This window comes from Phyllopteryx taeniolatus, chromosome 1, assembly GCF_024500385.1.
Source record: "Phyllopteryx taeniolatus isolate TA_2022b chromosome 1, UOR_Ptae_1.2, whole genome shotgun sequence".
NCBI lineage: Eukaryota > Metazoa > Chordata > Actinopteri > Syngnathiformes > Syngnathidae > Phyllopteryx > Phyllopteryx taeniolatus.
The window spans coordinates 41,078,569-41,094,229 of NC_084502.1; the positions used below are offsets into that span (position 1 = coordinate 41,078,569).

Genomic DNA, 15,661 nt, shown 5'->3' on the forward strand with positions numbered 1-15,661 from the left:
CAGTTGTACATCTCTACAAATTACAGCTACTATAAAAAAAAAAAAATCTAATAAACCTGGGCATCTTCCTAAAGGCTGACTTTTTGTTTTGTCTTGTATTGGGTCTTATTAGACTGTGTTGATCTAACAAATGAGTGTGTATGGTTGTGCTAGCAAGGTAGTTGCTTACCTCACTCTGCTTTTGAACAGAGCAGGAATAGTTTAGACTGTCCAGAACTTCAGCTACAATAAATGAATAAATAAAAACATAAGAATATATAATAAATGGGTGCTCATGCAAAACACTCATCATAGTATCCAACATTTCAAGATTAAAACGCTGTTACACCCACCTTTGAGCCTCATGATGCCATCATCACTGCGCTCAAGAAGCAGCTGATCTATAACAAATGTGGCTGAGGTTGGCTGAGGAGCTGTTGGGTAAATTCTTGGGCTATCATCCTATTAAAAACAACAAATAAAAAGAGCAACACTCAAAAAACACAGCTCTACAGCATTTTCATTAGGATTGTGTTGATCCATCCATTTTCTGAGCCGCTTCTCCTATCCCAGCTATCATCGGGCAGGAGGCGGGGTACACCCTGAACTGGTTGCCAGCCAATTGCAGGGCAGGATTGTGTTGATGTAACATGGAAAAGTTTCTAAATTAAAAATAACTTCAGTGACCTACCTTTATATTAATGGTTACATTGCTCAAGTGTACATTCATTGGCTGACCATCCACATTAAACTCATCCTCCAGAAAAGGCCCGATGTTCGCTACGGTGGAGGTTAACAGCTCGACTTGACAGTCTTGCACTCTTACATCCAGCAGACCCAAAGACTCGGTCATTTCAGAGTGTCGGGCTGCAGATGCACCCATTTCTGCTCGCATACACACAGCAGGAGAGCCCCTGCTACCGTGTCCATTCTGCTTGTGGGAAGGAGCTACACAAAGGAAAGGTTATGGGCAAGGTAGAGAAATGTAGTTACTAATCAGCTTACCATAAAACATGCACACTGTCAGTGGTACGTCATTTACGGTATGTGTGGTAGCTGCAGTCCAAGTTACCTTGAATGAGACCAGCCAGCAGGTCAAAAACCCTGACGTTGCCCATCTGTACCATGCTTAGATTCTGGGCTTGAAGAGCAAGAACTTGGTCCTCTCCCTTGACTTCCATTGTGCAGGACGTTCCATTCAGAATTAGTAACAACACTGAGGACTGTAAGGACCGTACATGAAATGAATCTTCTGCTTAATTGCATTTCAGAAAATGACAGGCATACTTTATTTATAAAATCGGTTAAGCAACTCCATCCTTAACATAAGAACCTACCATATCTGCAGATGCATCATCTGTACTGAACGACAAAGAGCTGCTGAGATCAGCTGATGACCCTCCCTCTGTACCAAGAGCAGGGCTGCCTCGGTTGCCTGAAGGATTGACGCTGAGCCGTGCAGAATCTACACATGACTCTGGAAAGAAACATCAAACAACACTTTCAGGGGGCCTGATTTACAGAAAGGTTTGCACATGAAATGATGGGGCAAACTTGATTGCACACGTAAATAGATGTGGAAGCCTTGAGTCTGGGTGATTTTCTCCACTGTGATAATTGGTGCTGCGCTGGCTTCTCCCAGAAGTTTTTTTAGTGTGAATGTCCCAGGTTTTTAATGCAATGGATACATCCAATTCCCACACACGTGCAACTTGTTCCCCTCTCAGAAAGGGAGTTTATATACCATAATGGTGGGCACACACATTCCTTGAAAGATAAGTGTGATTTAAAAGGGGTCATAACAAAGATGACAAAATATCCAGGGTTTGTTTGCCTCTTCCACTAGAACGTCCAATTCCATCACTTCAAACTTCATTTTGCACTAACACTAAGTGCTCTCCCTAATATTCCATTGTGAAAACCATCAGAGCTACCTAAAGTGCAAAAGCCTTATATGAATAGGGCAGTCTTCACCATTTTTACACCTGTTGCCAATTGCCCCGCAAAAAAATACAGTTGGCGACTCCCCACCACACACCAGGCGATTGACCCCCGCATACTCTGTATACAAACTTGATGCAATGGAAAAACTGTTCTGATCGGGAAACGTTTTGAAGTGCCATATACAGTTCAAAACAAAAGTTTCTATACACTTCAAGCTATAAAAAGACACTTTTTTTCCTCACTGTCTGACATGAAATCAGACTAAACTTTCCCTGTTTTAGGATCATTAGGATTACAGAAATTATTTAGATTTACTAAATGCCAGAATAATGAGAGGATTACTTTCTTCAAAAACGGTCTTCAAAGTCACAAGTTTACATTCCGTAAGATTACTATGCCTTTAAACAATGTCATCATGTCTTTAGAAGCTTCTGATAGGTTTATTGACAACATTTGACTTAATTAGCGACATAACTGTGGGTGTATTTGAAGGCACACCTTGAACACACTGCTTCTTTGTGTAACCATCAATGAAATAAAGTCAAATGAACTCAGGCAAGAAATAAAGAAGATCATTGTGGGCTTGAACAAGTCTGGAGCATCCTTAGGTGCAATTCGCAGATAGATACATAAAGGTCCCACATTCATCTGTTCAAACAATTACACCAAAGTATAAACACCATGGGAATGTCCAGCCATCACAAAGCTCAGGAAGGAGACAGTCTGTGTCCCAGAGATGAACATGCTTTGGTCTAAAATGTGCATATCAACTTAAGAACAAAAGCAAAATACCTTGTGAAGATGCTGGCTGAAGCTGGTAATAGTTTGTCATTATCCACAGTGAAACGAGCACTGTACCGACATGGGCTGAAAGGCCACTCTGCCAGGAAGAAGCCATTACTCCAAAAGAAACATCAAAAACCCAGATTGCAGTTCGCAAATGCACACAGGGACAAATACCTTAATCTTGGGAGACAGAAATACTGAAGCAACATCTCAAGGCATCAGCAAGGAAGTTAAAGCATGGCCGCAAAGGGCTCTTCCAAATGGACAATGACCCGAAGCCAAACTGGTTACAAAGTGGCTTAAGGATAACAAAGTCAATGTTTTGGAGTGGCCATTACAAATCCCTAATTGCAATCCTATTGAAAGTTTATGGGCAGACCTGAAAAGGCAGGTGCGAGCAAGGTGGTCTATAAACTGGCCTCAGTTACATCAGTTCTGTCAGGAGGAACGGGACAAAATTCTTGCCTATTGTGAGAAGCTTCTGTAAGAATATCCAAAATGTTTGACCCAAGTAATACAGTTTAAAGGCAATGGTACCAAATACCAATGAAACGTATGTAAACTTCTGACTTTGACGAAAGTAAAAAAATTGTCTCAAAAAAATCCTCTCATTTCTCTGCCATTTAGCAAATAGAAATAATTTTGGTAACCCTAACTGACCTTTAACAGGAAAGGTTTAGTCTGATTTTATGTCTGACCGTGAGGGGGGGAAAAAAACGTATCATTTTACATAGTGTATGTAAACATCTGGTTTAAACTGTACTTTATTCTTTTTATTGAACAAAAATGTCACAAATCTCACTGGATTGTCCTGGCTGCTGTAGCTATATTATAATCAGGGCTTGACATTCACTTTTTTGCACACCAGCCACTGTAGCTAGTTGTTTACCAGAGTTACTAGCCACTCAGCATTTTTATGAGCCACAATTTTGTTGTTGGATAATTACATTTAATATGATTAAAGATAGATTAAAGAACTAGTCATACTTACTAGCTATTGAAAAGTTTCAAAAAAGGAAAAATGGACAGTTTTAAAATGGCCAGCAATGATTCCTGCTCTCAATCCAATTGAAAATCTTTGGGGGGAGCTGAAATCTGCCATTGGGGAAAAGAACCTTGCAAATGTTCAAGAGCTTGAACAAATTACAAAGGAGGAGTGGGAGAAAATACAACCTGAGAAGTGCAAAAATCTAATAGATGGATGCAAAAAACATTTGGCAGCTGTCATCGCTACCAAAGGGTGTGCAGCCAAATATGAAAAGGGGTGCCAATATTGCTGCACGAGCTGCTTTCTGGTTTTTTTTTCAAATTAGAATATCTAAGTGGAAAAAAATATTTATTTGTGAAATTACTGTGGAGCTCCAATTAAATGATCCTGATGATATAGGTTTGGTACACTTTAATTTATTTCTGAAGATATACAGGTTATGCAAAAAAATGAAGGGGTCCCACTAATGGTGAGCAGGACTGGAGAAAATTAGAGATTTCCCAATCACATTTTTTTGCATTTGAGTCTGAGTCTTTGATTTTATGTATCTGCCAACACAGAGTCCCGATCAGATACATACACCATCACACATTACATCTGGCGTAAATGTAGCACAACCTTTCAGAAAAAGAACATCATACCAACAGTCAAACATGGTGGTGGTTGTGTGATGGTCTTGGGCTGCTTCACTCCTTCAAGACCTGGACAACTTGTTGTGATTGATGGAACTATGAATTCTGCTCTTTAACAGAACATCCCGAAGGAGAATGTTCAGCCATCCGTATGTAACCTCAAGCTGAAGCACACTTGGGTTCTGAAGCAGGATAACGATCCAAAACCACCACCAGCAAGTCAACCTCTGGACGGCTTAAACAAACAAAATGAAAGTTTTGGAGTGCCCTAGTCAAAGTCCAGACTTGAATCCGATTGAAATGCAGTGGCATGACCTTAAAAAGTCGGTTCATGCTCGAAAACCCTCAATTTTTGCTGAATTCAAACAATTCTGCAAGGAAGAGTGGGCCAAAATATCTCCAGAGAAATGAGAAAGACTCATTGCCAGTTATAGAAAATGCTTGAATTCAGTTGTTGCTGCTGAGGATGGCCCAACCAGTTATTAGGTTTAGGGGGCCATTACTTTTTCCACACAGGGCCAGGTAACTTTGAATATTTTTTTTCCCTTAATAAATTAAATCACCATATAAAAACAGCATTTTAAGTTCACTTGGGTTATCTTTGTCTGATATTTACATTTGTTTGATGATCTTAAAGTAGGGAAACTATGCAAAAGTATATGAAGAGAAGAGGGCCAATACTTTCTCACAGCACTGTGTGTGTGTGTGCGTGTGTGTGTGTGTGTGTGTATGACTTGGCAATGGCCGTTTGACTCTCACTATGTATATATATTTGGGTTGTGAATGCTCACGCGATACATCATGCCATTTTTTATTTGGTCATTACCTCTGCAACGTTGCGACACTGTTCACTGGCGATTCAAATTTTGTATTACAGCAAAACAACTGGCAGACAGTCAACCACTCCTGAAAATTAGTTGTCGAATCCAGTACACTGCGCGACACTTCAGTCGGGTTTGGCCGCAATGCTCGCTGTGCTGCAGACCTAAGGTGATATAGGCAAAACAATTACCTGATTCCATGAGAACAGCAAAATTGTCGCTGATGTCACTGCCCACAGAGAGGCTTTCATCAGGCAGACTGCCATCCAAAATAGCGCTGTCGAAAGAATGCTGGGAAGGCGAATGCTTCATCATTTGATGTCGTAGGGTGGCCAACTGGGAGGGGGAGGACTCTTCTGGATGTTGGACTTGTTCCCTGTGATGTGCAAGAACACACACTCATGTTTTTTAAATTATCAAGCGCTAATAAAAGCATGTGATGCAAAAACATCTGACTAAGTTGTTACCAGCACAGCAAGAAAGCACCAGCACTTACTTGGAGTGGGGATTGAACAGTTTGCTCATCCCAGACCCACGACTCAATATGCTAAAGGCGTCTCTTGTTATTGAAAATGCGCCTTTGGTTAGGTCCAGTGAGGCACTAATGGCATCTTTGGTCACATCTTTGGTGACATTGATGGCGCTTGTTATTTCCCCCTCCAGGCTGAAGGTGGAAGGCTCTCGGGAGAGGACGTGGGAGTTTACAGGTGAGAGCTTAGGTGATAGAACTGGGGTGTCCTCAAGGCTGGTCAACGCATCACCTTCCAGTCCTTCTTCAACAGCCTCACATGCCTCCTCCACCATACCATGTTGTTCATCCTGATCAAATGCAGTGTGGGCCGTGCTGAGGGAAGACACACCGTTTTCTAACCCGCTGTCCTCAGGGATCAAATCTGTACAGTGATGAGAAGGTGAGATGTCAGAGTCTGTGAGACTGGGGCTGTCAGTCGCCGGAGTATGGGGGACCTCTTCCTCAGGCTCTGTGCCAGCTGGTGGTAAGAGAAGACCCACCTCCACAGAGTCCAACAGCAGGGCAAGACCAACTGTGGCAGGTTTTGACTTTTGGTCACAACTCTGATTAACATCCTTTAGATCCCGACTTAATTCCACCCCCAAACGCGCCATGGAATCCTTCATTCTCAGCAAGGCCACATACTGGTAGTGGTTGAGCCACATCTTGACTGGAGTGATAACATGAGCCATAACATGGACATCGGCAAGTGAAGCATCTTCATGGGAAAGTTGTTCTGAGGGGTGCTGATTAGGGCTGGTGGGGTAATATGATGAACCCCTGAACCAGGCAGCAGGCTGACAAATCCATATAGACATAGCAAAGGGTTCCACAAAAGGGAGTGTTTTGCCTTTGGGGAGTCTTCGAGTTCCATCAAAACCTAGCGCAACACGTGACAAGCTTAGTGACCAGACATCTTGGGATCTTAATTGTTTTGTAACGGTTGGTGAAGGTTTCTCTTCAGAGTGCTGGAAGAAGATGGATGGTATGGCGCAGAAGGCACTGCGGTCTCTGGGGTAAGGACAGGGTGGCTTGGGCTGGAAGAAAGACCAGCTCGCAAAGGTGTCACAGGCAACGCTGAGGTCAGCTCTGGAGCCATGGGGACAGTGGCGAGTGTTGCTGAAAGCCATCTGAGGTACAGTAACAGAAAGGGACTGAGGACGCTCTGGATGGTCCAATATAGAAGAATCAAGGGGAATCATCACCTTGGGAAAGCAACATACATAAATGTTAACATAATAAATAAATAAATAAATAAATAAATTCACAATTTACCTTGAGCTGAGCTGCATCCATACGGATGTCAACATGCTCATCTGCTTTGCTGCCGTCTTGCAAATGGTAAAAAGCCTTGACCTGGTCCAGAGTGTGTAGCAGCCCTCTTGAAAACAAATTAATCCACAACACACTTTTTGGATCAACAGACAGCTGGAGGCCATTTACCTGGGCGTACAGATTCGAGGTTGGCACTGGAAGTAGAACACAAGAGAAAAGCGTTCAGTTCAAATTGCAGAAGAGAAAGATGAACTACTTCCAAGTTAAGAAAAAAATGCACATGAATGCAAATACATTATAAATGAACCAGGGTTTACCAGGGGTAAGTCAGTTACCTGAGAAACTGGGGTTGTTAGGAAAGTAGTATTCAGTAAATTGCAGATGAACTGCTGGTACATTATCTGGCAGATGCAAAGCTTTACGATTACATGACAAAAAAGGCTGTGTTTTCTTCTTTTGACGGCTCTTTGTAGACACCTGGATGGGAACAAATGAAAAATAAAATCATAGATAACACACACACAGACAGAAGAGAAAACCTGAATCTTGTCTTTACAAAAAAAAAAATGACAGAGCCAAAAACTATTTCCTTGGAGGGTCTCACTCTGTCTAAAGGGGAACTAAAAGGTCCTTAGAATGACCCTGAAAATAACAACTGAAATACACGAAAAAACATGATCAATTTTAAACAATACATTCTCTGTACGTTAAAATTTTGTATACTAACATTGTTTATTAGCAAAGTCCATAGATGAACAGAGGGCATTAATGTTAGTAATGCATAGCATAGCAAAGTATTTAAAATTTAGAACAACAGAATGGTCACATAGAATACATTATACCAGAGTTATTCAATAGACAACCCCCCACCGGATGCCTATTTGTGGCCCCCGAAGTGTTATAATCCTTTCCAAGATCAGACAAGATCTGGCGTTCTCAAGTAATATATGGCCCTAAGCCAGATTTCCCTTTGTACAGCGAAGTGGGCAGTCAACCAGAATCAGCCCATTCATTGTGTATGTGAAGCTGCGGGCGCACAGGGTGAGCCGTGTGGGAGGCCTGTCCCAATTGAAAAATGTTTTCCATTACTATGCATTTTGGTTGGGTCAGCAAGTGTAGATCAGGATTTGTCTCCATGCCAACGACACACAGACTGGCTGAAGACTCCAAAGTCATTTGTTGTTAGTAAAAATATGTTGTTATCTACAATGTAGGTGCTTTAAGCATTTGTGTGTGTATATATTTGTGCCTAACGTTTGTGTTCATATTTAAGCGGTTCATTTCACGTGGGTTGTGCATGGGCAGTGACGTCACGGTGACTGGCTGGAAGTTGAGTCAGTCGCCTGTGTACCAGATTCAAAGTTTTGTTCAGCTGTGTACGTCAATGACTTAAGTGAGTAGGAACATACAGGCGTACTTTAAATGGCTTTTTACAGTAGCATTAGCCATTGCTTGTAGTGTTGAACGTGATGTTCATTTGTGAAACGTACAGAGTATGGATCGCTAAGTCAATTTCTGTGACAGGTGTGCTTTGTCTTTCAACATAATGCTATTGCTATGTTAATGTAAATATAGTTAACTTGACATTGTTTTTGAGAGATATTTGTTAATATAGTTATTTGATTATTTATCCTATGTTTGGGTTGACTTACCAGTCTGTATTTGGTTATTCTTTTTCTCCTATTTGGTTATGCTTTCGCTCTTATTTAGTTATTCTTCCTCTCTTATTTGCATTGTCGTTCTCTCTTAGAAACACACACTCACCAAGAGTCCACATATGGAAGACCAAGGGTGAAGTAAATAAATACATAATTTAATACATTTGTAATTAAGTATTTATTTATTTATTTCAGTATTTATCCATCCATCCATTTTCTGAGCCGCTTATCCTCACAAGGGTCACGGGAGTGCTGGAGCCTATCCCAGCTATCATTGGGCAGGAGGCGGGGTACACCCTGAACTGGTTTAATTTTGGCTCTCCTGGTCTTCCATACATACACATGCGCATGCACGCATGCACACACGAACACACACACAAAAACATTAATCTATGTCAAACGGATATTACATTTTATTTACGTTTGTATTTTTGTTGTTGTTTTGAATGAAAAGTATTACTGCATGTGGGCTGACCAACCTCAATAAACTGGCCCTTGACTCATTGAAAAAATTATGGCCCTTTAAAATTTATGTGAGAGAAGAAATGTGACAAGATTTGCCAAAAATAAAAGTGTCAAATTGCGGGGTCTGGTTCGAACAGACACTTAAAACTGACTACAACACACCAAGAATTTTGAAAATTGGATTTGATGGGTTCAACAGAAATTGAGTGTTTTTGTGTCAGGAAAAAAAATGCCTTTTTTAGGGAATGTTTTTGTGTAATTTTGCCTATAAAAAAAATCTGTTCAGAAAACACCTTAAAATTAGAGTAAAAAATAAATAAAACAATTATACAATTATTTCTCAACATATCTCCTCGATGGTTTATTGCGTCTGCCTTCACCGATAAACTGACAAGTTTCAATTATTAAAAATACCCAACAATCACACGTACGGGCTGAAATTTCAAGACACTGACTTGTCAAAATTACTGTGATGTTTCAAAAGGTGTCACCCTTAGAACTTGACTTAACTCGTGCAAATACAACATTATTGATGAGAAGAGCAGTGAATGCAGTAGAATAGATCAGGTATTTCAGGAGTGAATTGTTCTGTCATGAATGTATTTGTTATGGAGGATTTTAGAGAGGTGTTTGAAGTGCTCATTCCAGTTTTGTAGAAAATCACACAAAGATGGCAGCCACTTCTCATGTTGCTAATTTGAGTACCCCTGCGTTATAATAAAACTATATGTAGCATTTATGTTGTTAGCATCAAGTCGGCAGCTGTTTTACCAGTGCTAAAATTTGTAGGTTGTTGTAATAATTGACTGCTTGCAGAGAGGAACAGTAAGAGGTAAATCAAATCAGAGCATGATAAAATCTTGCCTGGTGAATGTCAACATCATCCATCCGGACCACCATACAGCTTGACCGCAACCTCTTCAGTGTTAAGTTTGAAGGACACACACAAGAGTTGTTCCTGGCTGCTGGTTCTTCGTCAGAGAGATTTGACTTTGGACTGGTTGTTCCATCTGAATTACGAGAGAATACAATTTGATTACAGGAAGAGGAAAAAAAAAGTTGAGTAAGAATTGTCATGGTTTTTTTTATTTTTCAAGTCATTAGTTTCATGTCCTTCTGTCCTTGAGCTGTCACCCTACTGTGGTAGAGGGTGTTGTGTGTCCCAGTGACTCTATTGACTCAGTTTTCATGGGCTTTATGCCCCTGGTGGGATCACCCAGAGCAAATAGGTCCTAGTTGAGGGACTATACAAAGCACAGCTCTGTATCCTCTATCAAAGTTAAAATATTTGGACCTGGTTTTTCACCTGGAAATCAGTCACCAGGGCCCCCCTCTGGAGCCATGCATGCAGGTGGAGCTCAATGATGAGCACCTGGTGGCCGGTCCTGCACCCATGGGGCGTGGCTGGGCACAGCCTGATAAGACAATGTGGGTCCCTCTTCCCATGGACTCACCACCAGTTGGAGTGGTCAAGGGCGTTGGGCGCATCGTGAGCTGAGGAGCAGTCGAAGGCAGGGACCTTGGTGGTCTGATCCATGGCTACAGAAGCTAGCTTGAGACGTTCTAGCCAGATATAAGGCTTGCCTCAACACACAGCATGGGCTCCTGTACCATCTTCTTGACAGAGGTCGGACTCTCTTTCACTCTGGAGTTGCCCCTAGTGAGAGGCAACGAGCAGGTTTGGGCACACTTGTTGCAGCTCGGTGCCTGGATGTTGGAGTTCTCCCCGGTAGTCGAGAGGGTAGCCTTCTTCCGCCTTTGGGTGAGGGGGACAGGTTCTGACTGTTGTTTACAACTATCCCCCAAACAGCAGCCCAGAGAACCCACCCTTTTTGTAGTCATTGGAGGGGGTGCTGAAAAGTACTTCCACTGCAGAATTCAAAGTTCTGTTGGGGGACTTCATTGCTCATGTGGGCAATGTCAGTGAGAACTTGAAGGGTGTAATTGGGAAAAACGGCCTCCTCGATCCAAACACGAGTGGTATTTTGTTTTTGGACTTCTGTGCTGGTCACAGATTGTCCATAACGGACAACGTGTTCAAACATAGGGGTGTCCATACACATACGTACTTGGCACCAGGACACCATAGGCCACAATTCGATGATCAACTTTGTGGTTGCGTCATCGCACTAGCAGTTGCATGTCTTGGACACACATGTGAGAGAGGGGCGCAGGTGTCAACCGATCCCCACCTGATGGTCTTTTGGCTCCAATGGTGAAGGAGGATGCTGTTCTGACCCAAATGTACTATGAGGGTCTGCTGGGAATGTCTGGCGGAGTCCCCTGTCAGAAAGCGCTTCAACTCCCACCTCCAGCAGAGCACACATCCCAGGATAGGCAGGGGACATTGAGTCTGAGTGGGCCACAATATGTGCCTCCATTGTTGATGCGGCCGACCAAAGCTGTGGCCGTAATGTGGTAGGTGCCTGTCGTGGCTGAAACCCATTGAACCCGTTGGTGGACAATGGTGGTGAGGGTCGTGACCATCAAGCTGAAGAAGGAGTCATGATGAATTAGGAGTTGTGCTGAAAGGCTAAACTGGATTTACCGGTCGATATAAGTTCCCACCCGCACCTATGGTCACGAGCCTTGGGTCATGACCGAAAGAACAAGATTACAGGTACAGGGGGCCAAAATTAGTTTCCTCTGCAGGGTGTCCGGGCTCTCCCTTTGACATAAGGTGAGAAGCTCGGTCATCGTTGAAGGGCTCAGAGTAGAGCCGTTGCTTCTCCGCATCTAGAAGAGCCAGATGAGAGGGGTTGGGCTTTTGGTTAAAATGTCCCCTGGAGAGCTGCCTGTTGGTGTTCCAACCCAGGACACGCTGGAGAGACTATACCTGTGAGGATATAACCAGAAATCATCAGTCTGGGAACACCTCAGGATGCCCCCAGAAGAGCTGGATGAAGTGGTTCGAAAGAGGGAAGTCTTGCCTTCCCTGCTTAAGCTGCTGCCCCCATGATTCGACCTCGAATTAGCAGAAAAAAATTGATGAATGGATGGATGGATAGTGTCAAGTCTCTGTTCGGGCCTTTCTGTATGAGGTTTCATAATATTTGTCATTGTGTCGGTTCTCTACAGGTACTGCAACTTCTTTATGACTCCGACCAGGATACGAGCATTTTCTATGTAAGTAGTATGGAAAATGAATGAATGGTTTTCTACTGGACAACACTGTGACCTAGTGGTCAGAAAGTCTGCCTCATATTCGGCTTGTATGTGTTTTCTCCAGGTACTCTGGCTTCCTCCCCATTCTAAAAACTTATGTTATGCCTGCATCAGACTAAAAGACAAATTTGGTCTTTAACAATGGACTATGTCAGACTACTGTGATAAAATCTTGCTACTGGCAAAACTACAGGACATTTATTATGATATCACCGTATCCCATCTTTTACGATCACTGGGCTTTTATCTTGTCAGATCAAACACTGTCGGGGAGGCGGGACCAGAAAACACTGCGACCGGATATACCCATTACGATGGCGACAACAAAAATGTATTGCAGCAAAATGTGGTAGAAAAAAAAAAAGTGGCGTCGTGGTGCTCAGAAGATGACGTTTTGGGCTGTCCATTCAAGGACAGCTTGAGGTACAGTATATTGCCATAAGTATTCGTTCACCTGCCTTGACTCACTTACTGTAGGATTTTAAGTGATATCCCATTCTAAATCCATCCATCCATCCATCTTCTGTACGGCTTATCCTCACTAGGGCGTGCTGGAGCCTATCCCAGCTATCTTCGGGTGAGAGGCGGGGTACACCCTGAACTGGTCCCCAGCCAATCGCAGGGCACATAGAAACAAACAACCATTCACACTCACATTCACACCTAAGGGCAATTTAGAGTCTTCAATCAACCTACCATGCATGTTTTTGGGATACGGGAGGAAACTGGAGTACCCGGAGAAAACCCACGCAGGCACGGGTAGAACATGCAAACTCCACACAGGCGGGGACAGGATTTGGACCCCGGTCCTCAGAACTGTGAGGCTGATGAGCTAACCAGTCGGCCCGTGCTGCACATTCTAAATCACCTGGTTTAATATGATGTCGGTCTACCCTTTGCAGCTACAGTATAACAGCTTCAACTCTTGTGGGAAGGCTTTAAACAAGGTTTGTGTGAGTTTATCAGAATTTGTGTGAGTTTATGAGAATTTTTGCAACGGTCCGAATGCAACGGACAATCAAAACTGCTGAAAGGATTGTCGGTACCCCCCTACCCACCCTTGAGGACTTGCACGCTGCCAGAACTAAGACAAGAGCGTGCAAAATCCTCTCTGACCCTCCGCATCCAGTTCACCAGCTCTTCCAGCTCCTTCCCTCAGGTAGGCGCTACCGATCAATGCAAACTAGAACTAGCAGACATTCCAACAGCTTCTTCCCTCTTGCGATCAACTTCTTAAACACCTAACCTACAATTCTATTGTAGGTTAGGTTAGGTTAGGTTAGGTGCTGGCATTTTTTTTTACTTGAGTTCGTTGTCACATTTCTGTGGGGCCAATTATATATTACTCGTGCACTCACTGTAGTAGTCTCGACACGCTGCACTATTTGCATATCTGTTGTTGACCAATACTGGCCACTCATGCCAGAGTCGCATCTGCTCCATTTGCACAATCAACATTGTCCCAGATTATCGCGCTACTCGTCACTTTAAACTGCATACACTCCTTGAAGTCTCGGCGCCCTTTGCACAATGGTCATTGCACCGGACTATCGCAATATTAGTCATTCGAACTGCTCTAAGTGCTAGAGGACTCTGCATCTTTTGCACAATTGGAAAAAAAAAATAATAATGTTCCGGCATTACCAGGTAATTATTAACCCTTTATTGCTCAGTGACTTTTTTTTTTTTGTCAATGTCTTTGTCTCAAAGTGTTCTCTGTCAATTGACTGTTGTCATACTAGAACGGCTCCAACTACCGGAGACAAATTCCTTGTGTGTTTTTTGGACATACTTGGGAAATAAAGATGATTCTGATTCAGGCGAGAGGCGGGGTACACCCTGAACTGGTCGCCAGCCAATCGCAGGGCACATATAAACAAACAACCATTCGGTCTCTCATTCACACCTCCGGGCAATTTAGAGTCTTCAATTAACCTACCTTTAAGCACTCTCATTCTGGAAAAGATTTGACTCAAATCATTGTCTGTTTCACTTAATTTTTCACTATTACCAACTTCAAAGGCTAAACCCAAATGCATCCTCCAGGAAAATATTAAGTACAATATTTTTCTGTTTTTATTGGCCATTTCTGAATTTGAAGTTAATTCATTCTGTATTGTGACATAATCTCTAACATCGCTCCATCACTTAATACATTTAACATTAACATCAGTAAACTCATTAGATAATTGTAGGCGCGTTTCCTAATTAATAAGATCTACTAGCGGATCAGCTCTTGTCGCCGATGTTACGTGTGCTTCGTGGTTCCGCTGGGACCACAACCAATATACTGCACGGTGTTTTCTCAAGTTATAAGTGAGCTGAAATATCGACGTTTGGGCAGACAGTGCCAGACAAATACTTCAATACATGAAAGCTGTTTTTGTTGTTCGTCTCAATGTAAACAAAAGTACCGCCCCATTGCATTCATGGTAACGACGACCTTCCCAAAATGGTGGACATTTAGGCACGACGATCAGCCGGGTTGGCTTATCTAGTGTTCATACCTATGCCCGGGAAGCCCAATAAAAGACGTGAGGTCATGTGACTTTCTTTTGTCGTTTGATTGGTGAACTAGACTTAAACGTCACTAGCACTTAAATTAGATTGGCGCAAACAGCGCCCAATGCGGAAATCGAAGTCGTGTAGCAATAATTGATCAATAAAAGTAGCGAGCGACATTCAGATCATTGTAACGGCGTAAAAGTACCGTTACCGCTAGCTGCCAGCGTTCAAGGAATACGAAACAGCCTGACTACGACGGATCGGATCTATACGATTCATGTAAATGGCCTATTTTGAGTTCAAAACGGCAACTTTTGCTGAAAGGTGACTGATTTGCATGTATGAAGAATGGGATGTCACCTAAATTCCTATCTGAGTCAAGGCAGGTGAGCAAATACTTTTGGCACTATAGTGTATAGTCACATAATTTTAATACAGCTCACAAGCAGGCAGCATAACTTTATGTAGCCAATTAATATTAGCACTAACGTTTGCACGTTAACATGGTGTTCTGTCGAGTCGTGCTCTAAAGCTTCAGTAAACATTGGTTTGTTCACGTGAATAAATATTGACAACTACGAGCAAGGGAGGCACTGCGCCAGTCGCAAGACACAACCCTATTGGTCGACGTCGAAGTGCGCTGTTGGAGAGCTCTCGTTCATATGTCACACTACATGAAAGATTTACCCTAAAATTCAACATGCTAGACTTTTTATTTTGGCGTCGTAGGGCTATCGTAGAACCAAATCGTTGGTCGTGGATTCTGTCACGCTACAAGTTTTGTCCTTGCCGACAAAATGTGTCGAGCACGATCTGCGAAATCGGCCACGATAGCATATAAGGATAATAACAGGGCTGAATAGCATATAAGGCTAATAACAGGGCTGAAATACTGTAGTCTGATCTAGGAATAAGGTTCACTAAGATTAAAC

General features: G+C 42.6%; 1 protein-coding gene and 1 long non-coding RNA gene across 2 annotated transcripts in view; one reads left to right on the plus strand and one right to left on the minus strand.

Annotated features, from left to right (window-relative positions):
• bltp3a (bridge-like lipid transfer protein family member 3A) overlaps positions 1 to 15,661 on the minus strand; it is a 58,022-nt gene that overhangs the window by 2,406 nt on the left and 39,955 nt on the right. Inside the window, exons 11-20 of the mRNA XM_061795776.1 lie at positions 9,924 to 10,069; positions 7,272 to 7,413; positions 6,937 to 7,130; positions 5,647 to 6,866; positions 5,342 to 5,526; positions 1,317 to 1,456; positions 1,052 to 1,202; positions 671 to 927; positions 333 to 441; positions 170 to 222 (exon numbers count right to left, since the gene is read on the minus strand). Of these exons, the coding sequence (XP_061651760.1) occupies positions 170 to 222; positions 333 to 441; positions 671 to 927; positions 1,052 to 1,202; positions 1,317 to 1,456; positions 5,342 to 5,526; positions 5,647 to 6,866; positions 6,937 to 7,130; positions 7,272 to 7,413; positions 9,924 to 10,069 (2,597 nt within the window). The remainder of the gene's footprint in view (positions 1 to 169; positions 223 to 332; positions 442 to 670; positions 928 to 1,051; positions 1,203 to 1,316; positions 1,457 to 5,341; positions 5,527 to 5,646; positions 6,867 to 6,936; positions 7,131 to 7,271; positions 7,414 to 9,923; positions 10,070 to 15,661) is intronic.
• Positions 1,345 to 13,108, plus strand: LOC133488264 (uncharacterized). The gene is made up of 3 exons (XR_009791593.1): positions 1,345 to 1,506; positions 12,138 to 12,185; positions 12,480 to 13,108. It is a non-coding gene; the product is annotated as an uncharacterized LOC133488264 (long non-coding RNA).